Consider the following 19,402-nt stretch of genomic DNA (forward strand, 5'->3'; position numbering starts at 1 on the left):
GAGCGTATTTAGAAGCATTGGGATGACCACGACTCGCTCATCGAACAGGACAGATACATTTCCATCTTATTAAATGTATCGACCCACACCAGCTTTTTCTTCAGCTCTATATGTTTTGTACATAATAACGTAGAATAACATGAGTAGAAATGGCAAGGGAATCTGATTAGAGCAGATCAAATTAAAATGATTCAACGTCCTGCAGTAAGGAAACAGGTTTTGTTGTATTTTATTTCAAAAATTGTGTTCAATAAAGATACAAAGGTGAGTCATAATGAAAAAAAGTACAATCATCAATTGACTGTTAAAAATGTAAAAAGGTCTTCTTAATATCTCATAAAGTGAACACTAGAGCGCACATACTGGAATATTAAAAGGAAACGCAAGAAACATGATATTTCCAAAGAATGCTATTTACATGGCAGTTTTTTTTAGCTATACACATTCGGTAGAAGGCACATCCAAGTCAAATGTGACCTCTTGTCCACTGTTCAGTTTGCAATTACTTCTCCTTTGCTCTCTCCTTTTAATAGTGTGATCCTTGATAACGGTATAAAATACAAGGAAAGCTTTAATGGTTTTCACTCTCTTTCTCAGTTAATCTATCTATCTATCTATCTATCTATCTATCTATCTATCTATCTATCTATCTGTCTGTCTGTCTGTCTGTCTGTCTGTCTGTCTGTCTATCTGTCTATCTGTCTGTCTGTCTATCTATCTATCTATCTATCTATCTGTCTATCTGTCTATCTGTCTATCTGTCTGTCTATCTATCTATCTATCTATCTATCTGTCTGTCTGTCTGTCTATCTATCTATACAACTGCGTGTATCTGTGTGTATCTATCTGTACACACAGACACAGGCAGTTGACCATGAAAAGATCTTAGATTACATTAAACTGATTTGTCCCCAGATACATTGCTTTCCTTTAAAGGTCAGTACAGTCAATTCATCCCTCTCTTATGAGGCCGTGACCAAAACATTAGAAGTCTCTTGGAGTCCATGGTCCAATAAACCCAGACTAAAAGCTTCACCCAGTTGAGGTTGAGAGCTTATTCCAGCCCACCTCCTCATAGACGGCTGTGATGCCGCAATAGACAGTAGCCAAGAGTTTGGTCCACGCCGCGGCCACCTCTGGTGTCACAACCTCTGAAAACTCTTCTCCTAGGACCTCCAGTATCACACCACCCAGGATCTAGGCAAAAAACACAACAAAAGACAGTGCTTAAGATACCACGAGGTTCCATTAAAGGAAAAGTTTGACATACAGCACCTCTAAAGTTCACTAATTAACACGCTCTATCTCATTAGTTTGGGGCATTGGGAGTTTTGAGAATCATTATTCCATTATATTATAAACCCTGCCCCTCCGAAGTGCATGGGACATGGGCCATATAAAAAAATAAAAAGTGGCTTCACTTTTGTATGGTGAGAGTCTCGTTATCCATCTTCATTGGGACTGCGTTTATATAGCATTTATATCTAAAGCGCATTGTAATTTAGCCTCTCATTCACCCATTTACTCACACAGAAAGCCACCATGCAAGGGGCTGGCCAACCAGTGAGAGCGACATGTGGATAGCAGGAGCTACGGTGTAATCAGTGGACAACCTGCTCTACCTCTTGAGCCACAGTTGCCCCATTATATAGAGTCTATGATCTCTCTGTGGTTACAGATACAGATGGTCAAATATACCTTAGTGCAGCTTCAAATGTTTGATTTTTTGTTGTTGTTTGTGTAAGACTTACATTTTTATTCACACATGATTTACCTTGAAGTACACAGGCTCCACCTTGTGTCGGAGTGCATGGGCCTTACCCACCAACTGCAGCACTGAGGCCACCTTGTCGGAGTTGTCAAGGCTCTCCACCAGTGTATTCAGGGCATTCATGACTCTGTGAGCATGCTTCCTAAACTGGGCACTCCTCTCAAGCTCCTCCGGCTCCTCGATGTGCTTGAACTGGCTGAAGTACTGCTTGGATGAGGGGAAGTTCACAAACAGCCTGCGAAGAAAGGAGAGACAGAGTAAATGAGAGATATGAGCATGAGCAGCTGCTGTGAAGCTCTGCTAATCTCAGCGCCCTTCAGCCTGCACCAGCTCGATCCTGCAAACCCACGTCCTTTTTTTCTGTTGAGCTGGCAAGATACCATGAGTAAATATCAGCACTGACAAGTGAGTGCTGCATATTTTCCGTCAAACATTCAAACTATTATCTGGGTACTGCTTGATATATTTGAAAATAGTTTCAAAAGTGAAGGAAAACATTGAGCTGCAGTGAAATCCTGATGCTGAACTGTGTCTCGTAGATATAAAAGTAATTCACCACAATAGGTGTTCACTTATGAATGTATATTTTTAAATATCTAAACATTTGTTATAAACTCATTTGTCCCTTACGACTTGTCTAGTATTCTGCATGATGATCTGCGGATGTAAGATAAAATGAGTTCACACATCAGGTACGTGCTTGACGACAAATATTTCTGTGAGTGTCTGGGAGGATTTCAGTTTCACAACTGAATATTTTTGTGAATTACTTACATATGTAGTTGTCTATGCCAGAATGTGTTAGCTGTTCTGTAATTTATTACTTCTGGACTGAGAATAAAGCATATCTTGTACCAGAAATCTGACCTCTGGATACATACAATCTTCCTTGTTACTCTAGGGTCCCCCCCTTGAACTGTGAACCTTTTGGAACCTCTAATCAGGATCCTGCATGATTTCACAATTTGTGACAAAAGGTGAAATGTGCTAATTAGAGAGGGCGAGACAAAGAAAAAGACTACTCAATAGAGAAATGTCGATATTTAATGTTACCGGCACCCTTTTACGTCAGTATGCAACAAACCCGGCTTTCAAATGACTCCATTTTTAGACATTAACAATACACGTTCAGAGCAAGTGAGTGTAGTAAGTCACGTGACATAGTATAACAAGCCTGCCGTGGATGGGTGGGTCAGACACACATCTGGTTTCACCCTGGAGACAGCTGACATTTCATGTTTTATCCAAATGCTATATTGTTTTTGTTCAAGTTCCAGATCTAGTTTGTGATATTTCTTTTGCCCACCCTGCTCTTTTTGAGAACAAGTAATCAGTTTCAAAGACTTTTTCTTTGATTTGTTTTCTCTGTTTGACTGTCAGGGGCCATAGGGAATTAGCACCAAAAACTCCACCCTCCCACAGTCTGGGAAGATGGCCAATGCATCTGGTTGCTGGCTAGACCTGATGTACCATCTCTTACTGTCTCTGCCACAACTAAGGAAGCAAATATTTCTCTGTAAGCTTTGAACCATATGGCTAGATATTAGTTTCACGTGTGAATTTAAATGTCTGACGAGGGAGGAGATAGAAGAAGGTGTCTTAATCTCTCCGCTCTGGGTGGAGGGTCTTGGCAAAGTGTTGGAGCAAAGTATTCAGTTTCACTGCAAACTAATGAGGAAACGTACTGTTTAATCTTTCTCTCTTGTAATTGCGTGACCTGTGGTTGCATATAAATAGCCTCATTAGTATTTTATATGGCCATTGGATTCTTAATCCTTCCTTATCTATTCTTCAAACCGAACTGAAGAGCTGAATTCAGAAAAAAAGTTTCTAAATTCAGAGACAGCGTCTTCATTTGCTGCTTTGGATTTCTTAGTTTGAGGGATTCATGTTGACGCTAGGGTTCAGGAGATTGACAGTGATCTGCTCTTACTGCTAAGGAGGAGAATTTAACACGGTCATGCTTATCAATCAGTCCTTGTCCTCAGATTTCCAAAGGTCATAGGGGCTTTGTAAAGGAATGTGGTGGAAGAAAATACATGAAGTTAAAGGCGCTCTACTTGGAAAATATATTGCTTGGGATTGCCTGCACATGGCTCTCATTCCAATACGCGAAGTACTGATGCACGTGTCACATCACCACAAACAATAGAGAAGCTCAAATTACAACAAACACAGAACGAGAGTGACTTCATTCTCTACTCAGGGTGCAATTACTCCACGACATCTTTATATATTAAATATTTGTTTGCTGTTATATTAATGTTATGAATATTGAGTACAGTGCCTTTAAATTCATATAGTTTCAACATGTTTATCATAGAGAGAAGCGGAGTGGGATAGTGATTTTTTTTTGTTAAAGTATTGCAGCTAAATCCAGTAATCAAAAAACAAACAAAATATTAGTGTACTGATCCCGACTCCTACATCGGTTAGGCCAGTTTAAATACGCAGCTATCCGCCCATCACTAAATATGTTGTGCAATATGCGGCAATATAAATACATTTCTTATACAGAACGTATAATGCAGAAAAGGATGCATGGGATGATGCCATTATGTAGTTCATTGTTAAAATGGTCAACAATTGACTGAAACTGAACATACAATCCTATTTATCAATTTATTTTATTTGTATTCATTATTTATTGAAATGACTGACACTGAACATACCGTATTAATGTTCATTTAGCCATTATCTTATTTTTATTCTTCATTTTCTCAGCGATCATTTCTATACTTGTTTGACCACATATTACACTGTATGTATAATGCATGATAATGTAAAATAATGTTAAATATTCTTTAATAAAGTTACAGGAGCTCGACTTAAAAAACTGAAAAAAAAAGGGTCGGAACTACCTTCACACGCCTCTCAACTTTCACCTCCTGCAATCACAGGATCATAAAGTCATGCTCTGTCATGCAGTATGTTGCGTGTGAAATACCTATAAAGACCTCACACCATCAACCTCACTTTCCTGGCAGATGGCTGTTGTTCAAGCAGATTCAGTGTAAACATTAAAGAACGATAACAAAAGTGACTATAACAACCGTAAGAACGCTCCAACAGGATTGCATGCTTGCCATGAAATGATAAATGAAAAATATTCAGCCACACATGCCGTGTAGTGATAAACGTTGAGATAAATCTCTCTAATCCCTTGATTGCAGAGAAAAGAGGAACATCTTAAAGGTCTGCCAGTGGTGGAGTCATGCTGCTGCGGGTTGCCCGGCCCTCTATACAGGCATTCAAAACATGACCTGTTCTACGGGAGGAAGCCCCTTCAGTGCCAAAGATGTCTGACTGATGGATTACAATGTTTATCCTTTGCTTCTACTATTTGATAAATAGGATTAAGAAAAATGGGAAGAGGTGAGGATATCACATGGACTGAGTTCCTTTGGTAAGGCTAGAAACTTGTAAAGTCCAGGAGATCAATTTAAATTTAGCATTCTGAGGGAGGTAATCCCCCAATATGGATATAAATTGATATAGATATATATCTTTGCAGTTTTCAAGTCATTTTACTGAGGGGGGAGGATACAAAAATGCTAATTTGACCTTATTAGTGGTAAACTAATTATAGTTGTAGAAATAAGGAGAGAATGGATGAAAAGTCCCAACATAGACAGTTTTGTGTGAAATAAAACTGCTGATCAGTCTTCTACCTTCTAATTATACTCAGCATTTATAACCTCTGTCGCTCCACCACATGTTTCCTGTCTGCTAGACCTATGTTAAAGATTTCAAACACAAAACAGGAGAGTAAAACTACATTAAAAAGAAATACCTGACTAGTATGGCGACCCCAGCGTCATCGCAGTTCTGGTAGACTTTTGCCCACGAGTCCTGGATCATGACTCTCTCCTTGTCAGTCAGTGGGCTTGGTCGCTCCAGGTGGTCTCCCTGCATCCTCTCCATCTGGGAACACAGTTGTGCAGAGCTGAGCACGTGAAGAAGGCAGGGCTGATGAGAGTAACCCCTTCCCTCAAAATAAACACTATATTTCTCCCTTTTTTCCCTGTTTATGTCTCTTTCTTGGTGTGAGGAAAAAAAAAAATCTATTTCCCTTCCCCCCCTTTACCCAGTGAGAATCTTTGCTCTCCACCTCTGAGTCTCTGCTGAGCGAGAGTGTGAGTGAAGAACAGGCGGAAAAAACATAAGAAACACACGCAGCGAGTGAGGAGGAGCCTCTATCTCTCTTTTACGCTCTCGCTTCTCTCCCTCTCTCGCTTCTTTATTCCTCTACCCAGCTCACCTTTAGAGGTGGTGTTTGATGAAAACCTGATGAGATAGGACACAGATCTTTATAAGGGAGTCAGATATGTAATACATGCGACATTGATGCAGTGTCAGATTATGATGCTGAAATAAGTGACCTTTTACCTGCATCGTCACCATTCCAGAATATCCAGGAGATTAACCTGTAATATTGAATTTCTCGCAAAGCCCTATGGGCGTAAATGTAGAAACACAAAATTAGACAGCACAATGTCCATCTGAAATAGGGGGGGCGTTTTATTTTGGATTGTTCTGTGCTTCTAACAAGCTAAAGATTTTATGAGCGTGTTTCAGTCCATTTTTCTTGACTTTACCCTTTTCATTATATGCACACACCCTCAAGAGAGACACTCCGCTCTCACTGCACTTTTTCAAATGCATGCATTTTCCACCTTTGTTGTGGCAGGGGTTATCAGTGGAAATTCATATCTTGCTTATGTTGTCACAGCTGAAAACTTGAGAATGTTCTTATTCAAGTTTCACAGTGGGCCGGGCAAACAGGGCCAATTATCCTGACCTGAATCTGTCGGTTAACTGTCAAAGGAGAGCAAACATAGGAGCAGTAAAAATATCTCATAATTTGAAACAAAAGCAAAGATTCATTGGGCAGATATTTACTGCCTAACTGGAGGTACAATGTACAGTAGGTGCCAACAAAGTACGACCCCATGTTAAACATTGACAAAGTCCTTGAGTCGAGGCTAAGTGCTTAAGGTAGACATAACTCATATTACCAGCATTGCTGTGCCTCAAATATCTCAGAAAATAACCTCTGAAAGCACATGTCACCTTCCCCATCAGAAGAGTCACATATTTCCTGCTAATCTCATGTAAATATTCTAACTTTGGTTAAAGGTGTGTTTTATTTAAGTTCATCTCAGGCAGCGTTTTATAAGCTTCTCACTGAACAGGTTTATGATGATCAAACTGGCTGGTCCAGGATCAGATAGTGGTGATCAAATTAGGTTGCCGTGAATCAGACAAACAAGGAGACTTAGTCAATGATTGTAGATCAACACTCTCTACTCGTTTCTACAGAGGAACATTTTGGATTGCTTTATAATTATTTCCAAAGTCTCCACCCACACTGATATACTGACTATTGTTCATATGAATAATGGCCTACCTTTAACCCACTCTCCTTGGAAAAACAAAGATGTCATGATCTTATTATGTTACATCCAAAGACATAGCTCTGCTTACAAGATCCAGGGCAAATGAGGAATGACATCTAGTGGGTAGTTGGAGTAATACAGCTTTATTTGTTAGGCGCTGTCAGAAATCCAAGGTTTAAGATAAGTTCATGTAAATTATTAATTAAATAAGTCATTTAAATCTATGAAAATCTATCAAAAATGAGGGCAAATTCATGTGAACAACAGGTTTGGAGTATAAGTATCTGCCTATCTGTATAATTGTATCTAATCACTAACTCCTAAAATGTAATTAATCAATGAATATGTGAGGATCATTACTAAGATGACATCAGCCTAATTATTAGGTTGTTCTGAAATGATTAGGCCTACATTATATCACATAAACACCCTTCTCAAATCATTGATGATTAAAAACCTGTGCTCCTTTTTAGTTGGGGCTTATTACACTCAGAGAGATTTTTCCAGTGGCCCACCTGGATGTTCGAGATATCTGTTAAGATGTAAAAAAAAAAAAAAAAGAGATATGGTGATGTAACATCAAGATTGCCTTTACAAAGGCTATTGTATGATGTATGATCAAGCCTACTTTTAAAAACAAACAAACAAAAGAAGAAGAAGATAGAAAGGACCAAAGAAAGGATGAAATAAACAAAGCATAGAAAGAGAAAAGAAAAGAAGAAAAAGCCATGAAATCTTACCTAATTTGTAATTGAACTCACTAGCACTGTCAACCAGAGCATATAGTTATCAAAGCGTAGCTGCGTGGATTGACCCACTGGGGATTCCGTAGCTCTAAGTGACGACAGTTGTTAGGGCTAACGTTTCAGCGCAACCTATGGGACAGGTATCAGCCGTTTGTACCCGAACAATTGGAGGAATTATAGCAAACAAAGACAGGGATTAATTTATGTTATAGCTATGCAGTAGCTAAATTTATATTGCACACTGAAGCTCATTACGTACAATTAGCTCACCTAGCAGGCTGGTATGCTATAGGTAGCTATAGCCAGCTAAGTCAGCTAAAGACAACGTCATTTGAAGAAAATCGGAAACAAACGCAGTGCAAAAGGTGCCGCTGCTGTCAGTCAGTGTCTGTGACTTAAACCACCAGCAGCGCCAACATGAATGTCGCTAAAAGTGGTTATCGCGTCTTTTCCGCAAACTCCTCCGTAGCATGCACCGAATTGGCCAAGAAGATAACGGAGTAAGTTAACGTTAAGCACACGTTTCTGCTAGTTAACGCTAATGCTGCACAGCTGTTTTGTCTGGTCACGATGAACGAATGAACGAATGAACGATGTGCTAAATGTCTCATGTTTGCGATATTGTGGGTTCATTCAATTTCATAATTGGTTACATTGTAGCTGTAAATGTGTGCTGTTGTTTGACAGGCGGCTGGGAGTTGAACTGGGGAAGTCTGTGGTCTTTCAGGAATCTAACAGAGGTGAGGAGATTACTATGGCTCTACAGGAACTATTATTAATGTTAGCAACAAAGGGGACTGCTTTCATTTTTTAAAATTCTAAATCAACATGTCAGGTATCGATCTAGCAACACTTGACACAAAACACTTGACATGGAGTTAACTGTGTGCCTTGTATCTTAAAATCGTAACCAGAGGTGGGTTTGAATCCCCATACACAATACACATTATGAAATGTCAAGAGCCTTTTGTGCTGCACATAAAGACACAATGACATATATTGCCCCAGTATCTGAAGAAACACACTGATGTCGTTGGCCTGGGATGACTATTGAATGTTTTTTAGCGCGGTATGAACATTTATTGCTGCTTTTGGGATGAAGATGAAGCATTAGGATTATGCCCCTTGTCCATTTGTTTAACGAGGTATCTGGTCATATCATTTAGTTTACACTGCATTATACACAGCAGGATGTGCCGCATTCAAAATGTGGTTATTTTACTTTTAATTGTACCATTAGGTCACTTCACTATATTTTGAGGATAATGAAATGTTAAGCTCTAATCAAGCTTGATTAGCGCTTCACAACTTTGAATTGAACAGTTGCCACCAAGCTCGACATAACTAGCAAAGACCCACACAAACGCATACCTGCACTAGTCACTTCCTAACTCACTTAACTGGTTACCGTAGCCTGTTTGACTACCTGAAACTTAGTACATACATGTCCTGTTTGCATAAATATCCTCAGCAAACAGCTACTCCTGCAACTTTTGCAGTACTTTTCACACTTATTTATAGTTAAACTTTTCTGTTTTTTAGAACTCTTGTATAGTTGACATGTTTATGTCTTGTTTTGTATCTTGTTTGCTTGCACTTTTCTTTAGTCTGAATGTTACTTCACATGTCTTTGCACTGGGGACCAGGATAAACTTCATTCTTCTTTTATCAGCCTCCATCTGTATACAGGACATAAAGTCTATAATCCAGTTTTACTAAATCAAATCGTCGTGTCCCATTTTTTTCCTTCACAATAGAAACTAGAGTGGATGTGAAGGAATCAGTTCGTGGACAAACTATCTTTATCATCCAGACCATACCCCGGTGAGTTTAATGTCTCAATCAGATCACCGCCTGCACATGATATCTTGCTACACAGTTTTTCATGATTATCACTAGCTAAATGTCCTTTTTATTTTATTTTTTAAATTGCAATCAGGGATGTCAACACAGCCATCATGGAGCTGCTGGTTATGGCCTACGCCCTCAAGACGTCTTGCGCAAAGAACATCATTGGAGTCATTCCATACTTTCCCTACAGCAAACAGTGCAAGATGAGAAAGAGGGGCTCTATAGTGAGCAAGTTGTTAGCTTCAATGTTAGCGAAAGCAGGTAAAAAGAACAAAGTGAATCTCAACCTGTGTCTTTATTCTTCGCCATTAGTGGTGTTGTGTATGCGCTGATTTATTTTCATGTTCTCACAGAAAAAATAAGCTTGTTGGTGACAGTGAAAAACCTGTGTTGGTCGGGTGGAATCTCATGCTTTAAATCTGTCTTTTACCCTAAAGGATTAACACACATTATCACCATGGACTTGCATCAGAAGGAGATCCAGGGCTTCTTTAGCTTTCCAGTGGACAACTTACGTGCCTCCCCTTTCTTAATTCAGTACATCCAAGAAGAGGTGATGATTCCATTTGATTGTTTACTGTGTGTGTGTGTTTATGTATAGGTGGTGGTAGCTCCACCCATTTACCAAATCAGTCAATCTGCTGTAAACATTGACATCACTTTTCCTTCATTCTGACAGATTCCTGATTACAGAAATGCCATCATTGTGGCAAAGTCCCCATCAGCAGCTAAGAGGTAACTGATGGGGGAAAAAATGACACATTTCACCTCTGCTTGCTCATCTTCTGTCAGCATTGTTATGATCAAACTAGATGCATCATGTCATTTTGTGACTTAACGTGTACATGTACGTGTTTCACAAATTTCTTTCTTTTTATGTAGGGCTCAGTCCTATGCAGAACGCCTGCGTTTGGGTCTGGCTGTGATTCATGGCGAGGCTCAGTGTTCAGAGTCTGACATGGCTGACGGAAGACACTCCCCACCATGTGTACGCAACACCACAGGACACACAGGACTGGAGCTTCCTTGTAAGAACACCTGTTTTTGTAGAGTGCTGTTAATTTTTTTTTATTATTTTGCAGGTTTTCTTTGCAGATTAGTAGGTCCAACGCTTGATAGATTTGACCTGTACATATAACATATCCCCGTTTATTGTTACTTTTATTTGTCACACCGTGGTCAAATTCAGCAAGACAATTCTTATAATTTCTGCTAGGTTAACTCCTGCCGACAACCTTATACAGCTCTTATCACCTTTATTAACCTTTTTTGAGCCGATGATTCTGCTCTCACTCATACCATCAATCATAATCCAAGAAATTGATTTTCTGTGTCGCTGCATGTTTTTAATTCCGCAGATACACTACTTTTACTCATGCTGCATCCTCCGCAAGCTGCAACTCCTAACTTACAAAGAGTGATATGCATAATTATCATAGAATCCTAGTCCCTGCTTATTTCTCAGCACATAGCTTGATCTTAAAATATTTATATTTGGTGAGAAATACTAACGTGACTCTGGAAAAAGGCTTTCAACATATTTGCAGTGTTAATTTGCTTGTAAGACCATTTTAATGGTTCAGTCTGAGAAAATATGAAATTATTGTGTCATTGGCAAATGACTCCGACGTATTTGCGTCCAGTCTACGCTTTATTATTTAGTAAAAATATTTCTATTCTTACTTGTGTTTCTATTCTCACCCTTGACTTTAAAAATCCTCCTTTGGAACAATAAATTGCTTATAATTAGCTTCAACCATAAGAAGAGCTAAATTTGGACACAATGAGTCTAATTTGTTGCTGTGAGCTATTTGCAATGTCTGAACCTAGCGAGAGGATTTTCCAAGTCTTGGCATCATGTGTTTGTCATGTCAAATATTTGTGCATTTGTGTTAACGTGGTGTTTATTTGTTGGTAATAGCAGGCAAACAACAAGCTCCGTTCCCTGGCATAGAGCTCCCAAGTACGACCGTAAACATAACTTACATCTGACTATGAAATGATTCCTCTTCAAATGGTTCCTCAATTGGTGCATGTGTGGAAGAAGGGTTTGTGTTGCATCTTGTGAAAATGCAGTCTGGACTCTTGAGGGGTAGTCTGTGAAAAACGCACATACTGATTGTTAGTGCACAGACCGTTTGCATTGACAAAACCTTCTCAATGAGCTACCGTGTGCTCCATACTATATGCTATTTGCATGGCATGTTTGACTCGAAATAAGCAGCTCACATGTTTTACCTTTCCAAGATTTCAGACCGTTGTTCTACAAGACGGCCAAACTCCTCTTTGTTTTGTCGTGTTCTGATTTTATTTTGAAATCCATAAATCAAACCAGAACCAAGCCAAACATTTTATTATTATTATTATTTTTTTTTTCATTTGTTTTTTTACTTAAATATCTGGACTCATCTTGCCAATCAACACATGGTGCACCCATATCAAACCCGCTCTTAAAACCTGATTAACTTTTGGTCATAACTGCATGTGATGATGAACAACAAAGCATGCTTTTGAAACCTAACATCTAATGGGAAGAAGAAACATTGCAAATGGAATTATTGGTGCATTCCACAAAGTCAAATCAAACTGTTTAGTTTGTGACTTCAGCGATAATACCATAACTTACTTTGTCAACACTATCTAGTGCAGTCCTAAACTTTTATCTCTATGGTAGGTGTTACTGGAATGCAATGCCAACGCGTTGTTTAAATCTGCTGATGAAGTCATTTAAGCTATTCAAATCTATCCGGATAATGTTTGATGAATGAAGTTTGTATTGTTTTTTTTTTTATCTTAAATTCATTTCAAGATGTCTGACCAAACATTTCTCAGATAGCTTGTTGCAGTATCTCAGCAAGCTATAAAAACAACATTTTTTTTGAGAAGTGTGTGTACTGCTAACATGGCTTTTGCTGTTTTTGGTTAATAGTGATTGAAGTCTGCCAGGTTTTCTGATGCTGTGCGACTCATGGTATTCAGCAAAATGTTCTGCAAGGCATGCTTCTCCTGTCTCTGCTTCTTTATACTTTTTCCTTCACAATCGGCTTGGCTGGCTGATTGATTACCAGTTGATTGTTTCCTTATGCCCTTTGAAAAACTACATTTACATGCACAACAATATTTGCACAGATGCGTTTTTTTTCTTTTTTTTTTAAACATAGGTTATGTATCCAAAAATGTATTTAAAGGGTAGTCATTGAAACTGCTACTTTTAATTCAATAACAGTCTAATTTCAATCAACAGCATGGTGCGTAGAGCAGGCATGTATTTTACCCTCATATATTTAGTCTGTCACAAGGTAGCGCATGTCCATGTTGTCTTTAACATACAATGTTTTATATTTCTATTTAACCTTTGATTGGATAGTTTATATACCTCTAGCGCAGATTGAAAAGTTGATTAGTATTATTCTTAGCAACTGAAATTACTGTCAAATCTCCTCCAACCCATATGAGCACATAGGTTGTTTGTTCCTACCTTTAAAATAAGATGAGATGAGGAGCATTTCTCATGTTGCATATCAACAAGTCCTAATGCTTAAATATAACGCCCGCCGTTTTGGTTAGATTGAGGCAAAAAAAACGACTTTGTTAGGGTAGGAGAGGGTCATAATTTGGCTTAAAAAGTACTTGTTGCATACATATGTAACTTTACTTTAAAGTTTAATTATATAAATAAGTTTAAATTAGTCAGTGTTGACTTTTGGTTTCACCTTGGACACAGACAGCTCCTTGGTGAACGTCTTATGTTGTTTGAACCATCCATCTACCCTAACCTCCCTATTTGGGAGATCTATGCGTTTATCAGTATATGTTGATCTTTGTACTAGGTCACCGGACTTCCTATTTTGCTTTTGTCATAATTACTACGGCCACTAGAGGCTGCCGCCACCACAACTCTAAATATGGGTCGTAATAAGTTGCTTGTACAAACAACATATGGGGTCTTTTTTTTTTTTTAGGGAATGACAGCCTCAAAATGAAATGACACATGATTGTGGACTGCAACCTGGCTCACAAGTACTTGTATATGTCACCTATAGATAATTAAGTTACATATTTGTCAAGTGATGGTTTTGGTTCAAAAGATGCAGCTGTTGAATCTCCTGTGATTGGCATGAGAGATACAAACGGACTATTGTGTGCATGTAAAAGTAGTCGCTGGCAGCAGTGATGTTTGACTGAGGACTGACCCCAGAACATTGGCAAGTGCGTATGAAGGAACCCTCATCAGTGCTTGTCAGCAACTGTTGTCTTGTGTGAAATAAAACTGCATATCGGTTCATATGCGGACTGCTGCTATATGCCTGCCACAGCCTAGGCCTGAGGTTGTGTGTGTTCAGGCAGTTGTATGTTGCCTTCTGATTGGGTATCCTGGGCAGAAAACCCTGTCATTTGATTTTGCATGGCATGTGCTGTACTAAGTTTGGCATTTCAGTTTAACTGAGTAGGTAGGTGGGGTACAATGGGGGGAAGATTTTTAACTTATAATTGCCATTTTAAATTTATTACAGCATTATAGTACTATAGAATGTATCCGAATCATTTACATCATCCAATTACGACCCCATAATTGGGGGTGCAGATTTGCCTAAATTGCAAATATTTTCTCAACCCATTTTACCCAATCTACTGAGATTTATTTTCCATTAGGTGAAATACAGAACACATAACTTCCCCATAGTGCACCCACAGGTAACAAGTTCTGCTTTCCTTTTCAGTAATGATGGCCAAGGAGAAACCTCCCATTACTGTAGTCGGAGACGTTGGAGGCAGAATTGCCATCATTGTGGTAAGATATAGCCTTCGTGGTTGAGCTGTCCGTGTCAACTGCTCTGCCATCTTGTGATTATAATTTGCATAGTTCTCGTTTACAGCGTTTCAAAGCATTTCAAGTGGTTTGCACCATTAGCAGTAAATGAATACATTTACTACCAACATAAAAATCTCAGATGACCTTCAGTATGGTTTTAGAAACATAACTTGGACAATTGTGAATTTAACTCCATGTTTTTTCAGATATTCACACCTTTTAAAGTGGAATTATGTATTTCTTTTTTTAAAGAAGTAAATACTTTCTTCCTCTTACATACTTGTGACTTGAAGTATCGTCATTTCTTGTTACTTATCTTCCCATAATTCTCATTTCCTGCCACAATAGTGTTGTTCATACATTCCTGCTATTATCCTTAGCTACTCACTGATACTGTAAGGGCAGCCAACTGAGCAGAGACATCATGGCAGAGAAATTAGAAGAGAGGAAGAGACGGCAGTGTTATTGATGAAGAGTTAGATACAAATTGTATTTTTCTTCTCCCAGGATGACATTATAGATGATGTGGGAGACTTTGTCGCAGCTGCTGAGATCCTGAAAGAGCGAGGAGCCTATAAGATTTACATCATGGCCACACATGGCTTACTGTCCGCTGATGCTCCACGCCTCATTGAAGAATCCGCCATTGATGAGGTGAGGACACTTAAAAATGTTGTTTTCCAGAATGTGGTTTTAAGTTGAATTGGTATGTGTAGTTATTGTTGAGTTTGAATTACAACCATGTGTGTCCTGGAAGAGATAATGTAATGTTTAATTTGCAATAATGACTCTATTATCCCACTTATTACACAGCAACACAAATATACAAAACACATTTATTTTAACTTTTTTTTGGAATTGATATTAAAAATGGTCCTGCAGAGACTATGGTCAGAGATATGTCCAATTTATTCAGAAATAACAGGCGGTAGAATGCCGTATTTGACCAATCACAATCAAGTATTCAACAAATGTGTAATAAACCTGTATAATATCAACAAGGAGGCTAAAGACGTAACAAGGGAAGAAGGATGCCAAACTGAAGAATGTATTTGAAACCAGCGGAAAATGTGCAAGACACAATGTAAGAGACGATGATTCCTCCTAATGGAAGGTTTTTCAGTGGAATTGTTGAGCCATGAAATTATCTGTAACTAGAGCAGCTGGATATTTTCAGTTCCTCCTAACTATTCAGGGTTTAGAAAAACAATTCAAAGCAGGTAAACTGGAACTCGCTGGAGCATCTCAGATTTCATTTTTGAATAACTGTGCCGTGAGCAGCAGTAGCCACTGAGAGTAGGCAGGTGAAGGAGGCGAATAAGTACACAAGTGCAGTTTTACTTAAACAGTAGTGTCTCTTTGTTCCCTCGTGACTACATTCTGGTTTCTTTTAAAGTGTTATTGTCCTCTATGACACAAAAGCTTTTCAGGAAATCAGCCTGACAAGAAACTGCACTGGTGAACTGCTTTTGAATTTGAAATGGAAACTGTCATAAAGTCTAAGCACAATCTCTGTGATTATTCGACCCTTCAGGTGGTGGTGACCAACACAGTCCCCCATGAAGTACAGAAGCTACAGTGTCCCAAAATTAAGACTGTGGATGTCAGCATGATATTAGCTGAGGCCATCCGCCGCATTCACAATGGAGAGTCGATGGCCTACTTGTTCCGCAACATCACCACGGACGACTGAAGAGCGTCGGAGAGGGTGAGGCGGATGTGACTGAAGTCGGGTGCACTTCTCGCTAATGCTATAAAAACATGCTAATGCCATGTACCCTGTGTTGTGTATGTCAGGATTACATGTATCCGAATTAACTGAGGGATATTTGAATAATGAGAATGACCCAAAGTTATTTAACTTCTTATCAAAATGTCAGAAAAAATGCATTTTGTGCTTGTTTAGACAAGATGATAAAATGACTTTCACTTTTTGATGCATTCGGTTCTATTTTAAAGCATCTCCTCGCTGCTGTTTTTTGTTTTTCCATCTTGAGCAGCTTTGTATTTAAAAACTGATTTTGTCATACACTGCCTCATATATCTTATGACTGAGCTTCAGCTGCAAAAGAGAAGAGACTTTGTGCTTTACCAACTATTTTCCAGACGCTCTTGCTGGCCCTCATGATCAGCGCTAATGATGATGACTGTGATGTCTTTGTATTTAAAGGGGTGTATTGTTTCCAACCAAATGGACAACATTGTACAAAACACTGCTTATTGGTGCCCATACTATATTATTATGCAGTTTTTTTTGCAGCATTTGAGGGAGTTTTTCCTGTGACACGTTTTCAACATCTGTAGAAAATAATGGCTAGTCATTTTATATTGTGTATATATTAGGGGGTCACTTCAACTAAATCATAACAAAAACATTTTCTCATTACTCTTCTATCCAGCCAACAGGATAGTTTTGGTTCCTGCTGTTGGTGCAGTTTAAAGGTGTAATGTAATTTCATTCATGGTCCTGATTGTACCAATATATTATACAAGGTCTGCAGATTATCCCGGAAAAGCAAATATTTAAAGGATTTGAACTCCACAAGTGAAATTCCACCCACTTTCATTATATTTTTTCCCATTATTATTTTGTTATTTGGATGGACTGATCTCTTAATATACTCTCACGAGCAATATACTGAACATACCAATTCTAATATTATGCTTATTTCAAATGGCTGATGATGTAATCTGACAGTAACTTTGCTCATAAATTGCATAAAAATGCCAAAAGGACCATCTCAGTTGTTACCAATTAATTACAAACCAATAATACTTACCGTTGCTGCTGACTGTTTCTCAAAGCAGAGGTTTTCCTTCATTTAAGATTGCTATGAAAATTTTCGTCCATGGTCCTGCCTCGGTTAAATTATCAATCACATTTGCCTCCTGCTTGGTTTTCTTTTTAATCACCTTACAGTGCTGTTATCTAGGTTGTTTTTTTTTTTTAAATGCAAGCAGCAGCCAAGTTCTCAGTCTGAGAGTCTGCTGTCTGCTCTGATTTTGAGTTTTGGATAAGATGTTTAAAGTGCTTTAAAGCAACCAACATTGAAGTTCTGAAAATTACAGTATACCAGCACTTGAATGTAACAGATAAGTGTTGCTTGGAGGATAGTCATGTGCAATTAACAAATGAAAAATCCCCAACAATAATGTTAAATATTTGGCAAAAACACTGGTATGGTCTTGTTCTAAAAATCACTGTGGTATTTCCCATTAGAACTTTGGACTTGGACATATGCATCTTTTTTGTGCTCTCTGAGTGAATTTCAAAGTGTTGCTTAAGAGGAAATTAGTGTATTTCTATGCTGATTGAGACTTTTGCTCAGGGAAATATAATGATCAAGCCAGTGCACAAGTATTTGTTATTTTTTTCAGTTTGTTCCTGTTTCACATGTTGAAAGTATGTCTTCTATACCGCACTACTAATACCCTTGCTGTTTTCCATGTAGTTTTGTTATGGATACTGGATTTCTTCCTATTTAAGAGCTACAGTAGACATGCTGGTGATATGTCGGCACAGAGTTGGAGGTTGTCGCTGTCAAATGCTGTTGCTATGCAGGCTTCAAATGGATCTGTTGTTTGGTGTATTTCATCTCGTCTTCTCTGTATTCACTGTTCCCCTGACACTTAGACACTGAAACCCTTTTGTCTAGCCCTGCGGCCTTTGTCGGTGTGTGTGTGTGTGTGTATGTGTGTAAAATAAAACAGTTGCCTCTTCCTGTGCCTTGTCTCTACCCAATAAGGAACCACATGACTGTGCTTTGGTGAATAGCCTAATGGGTGGGCAGTTTGTTACTTTATTACAGTAGTCGAATATAATAGGGATCTTTTTCTTTCAAGAGTATTCTAAACTTTTACGTATTTGAGGTACTTTGCATAAACTTGACAGAAGACAACCTACATTTTGAAGCTTAACACACAAAATGGATATGCTGTACTATCTGATGATTATATGTATTTAAAAATATTGATTTTTTTTTTAATCCAAATTTTTTGAGATATCAGAAGGATTCATAGTCAAAATTGAAGCTAGGGCTGGGTATCAGTACTTGATAGCTATAACGACTTTTCGACTGAAATAACCCAGTACCAAGTAGCATTGAAACTTCTCCAGTCAAATGATACTTACATTTGATCCTTTTTGTTCTAGAAAAAAAAATGACTGCGTGGTTTTAGCACTCTGACTTAATGTGACGTGTGATTGGCCCACTAGCACAGCAGCTACAACCCATACAATCTGTGTTGTGGTGAAGTGGAGCGCTGTGTATTTTGACAGAGTTGGAAGTTCAGTATCCTGAGATGCCACCAAAACGTTAGAAAGTAAAGCCAACGACACACCTGTGGCATCTGATAAAAGTCATTTGGATAGGGAGGAGTGGTGGTGGCATTTTAGGCAACTGTATGCTTCCATTTACACAAAGTATATCAAATGAAGCACTCTATTGGTATCACTTTAAGCCATAAGGCTACAGTTACTGTTCTCATCTTTTTTTCTTTCTTTTAAGGATACCCAGCCCTAGAGTCCTATTTGATCTTTTCATCTTTAGGTTAGCTAATATATGATGAGTTTAGCTGAAAAAAGTTAAAAAAAAAAGGTATGAAAGGTCATTTGCAGAATAAAAGGTAAAACAAAAATGAAAATACCGTATTTGCTTGTGAAGGCCTACCGTTCAGTTTGCCATGCAGTACTACAGTAGATTCCGTTGTAAATCAGATCACCTGATGTAGTGACAGTCAGAGATCCTCTACTCGCTCAAAACTTCTCAGGTATATATACATCACTGAGGAGCTTTGACCAAGTCTAGGAGCAGAGACAGAC

The 19,402-nt window shown here is 38.5% G+C and overlaps 2 protein-coding genes across 3 annotated transcripts; one reads left to right on the forward strand and one right to left on the reverse strand.

Annotated features, from left to right (window-relative positions):
* Window positions 1–211: 211 nt before the first annotated feature.
* On the reverse strand, window positions 212–5,891 carry LOC310959266 (cytoglobin-1-like). Its single transcript, XM_083930557.1, has 4 exons — window positions 5,859–5,891; window positions 5,565–5,695; window positions 1,775–2,006; window positions 212–1,197 (listed from the first exon to the last, which is right to left on the reverse strand). The coding sequence occupies exons 2-4, from the start codon at window positions 5,693–5,695 to the stop codon at window positions 1,033–1,035; spliced, it is 528 nt and encodes a 175-aa protein (XP_083786683.1). The 5' UTR covers window positions 5,859–5,891; the 3' UTR covers window positions 212–1,032.
* A 2,129-nt stretch (window positions 5,892–8,020) lies between these two features.
* Window positions 8,021–18,290, forward strand: LOC310960343 (phosphoribosyl pyrophosphate synthase-associated protein 1). Of its 2 annotated transcripts, XM_083932021.1 has the most exons (11): window positions 8,021–8,416; window positions 8,604–8,656; window positions 9,674–9,740; window positions 9,856–10,028; window positions 10,205–10,320; window positions 10,447–10,502; window positions 10,650–10,795; window positions 11,689–11,730; window positions 14,489–14,559; window positions 15,088–15,234; window positions 16,115–18,290. In XM_083932021.1, exons 1-11 carry the CDS (start codon window positions 8,334–8,336, stop codon window positions 16,271–16,273), a joined length of 1,113 nt encoding a protein of 370 aa, XP_083788147.1. In that variant the 5' UTR covers window positions 8,021–8,333; the 3' UTR covers window positions 16,274–18,290. The 2 variants fall into 2 exon arrangements, with proteins under 2 accessions (XP_083788147.1, XP_083788148.1); XM_083932022.1 differs by lacking the exon at window positions 11,689–11,730.
* Window positions 18,291–19,402: the final 1,112 nt, after the last annotated feature.

The sequence above is a fragment of the Echiichthys vipera genome (genome assembly GCF_963691815.1).
Source record: "Echiichthys vipera genome assembly, chromosome: 17".
Lineage (NCBI taxonomy): Eukaryota > Metazoa > Chordata > Actinopteri > Perciformes > Trachinidae > Echiichthys > Echiichthys vipera.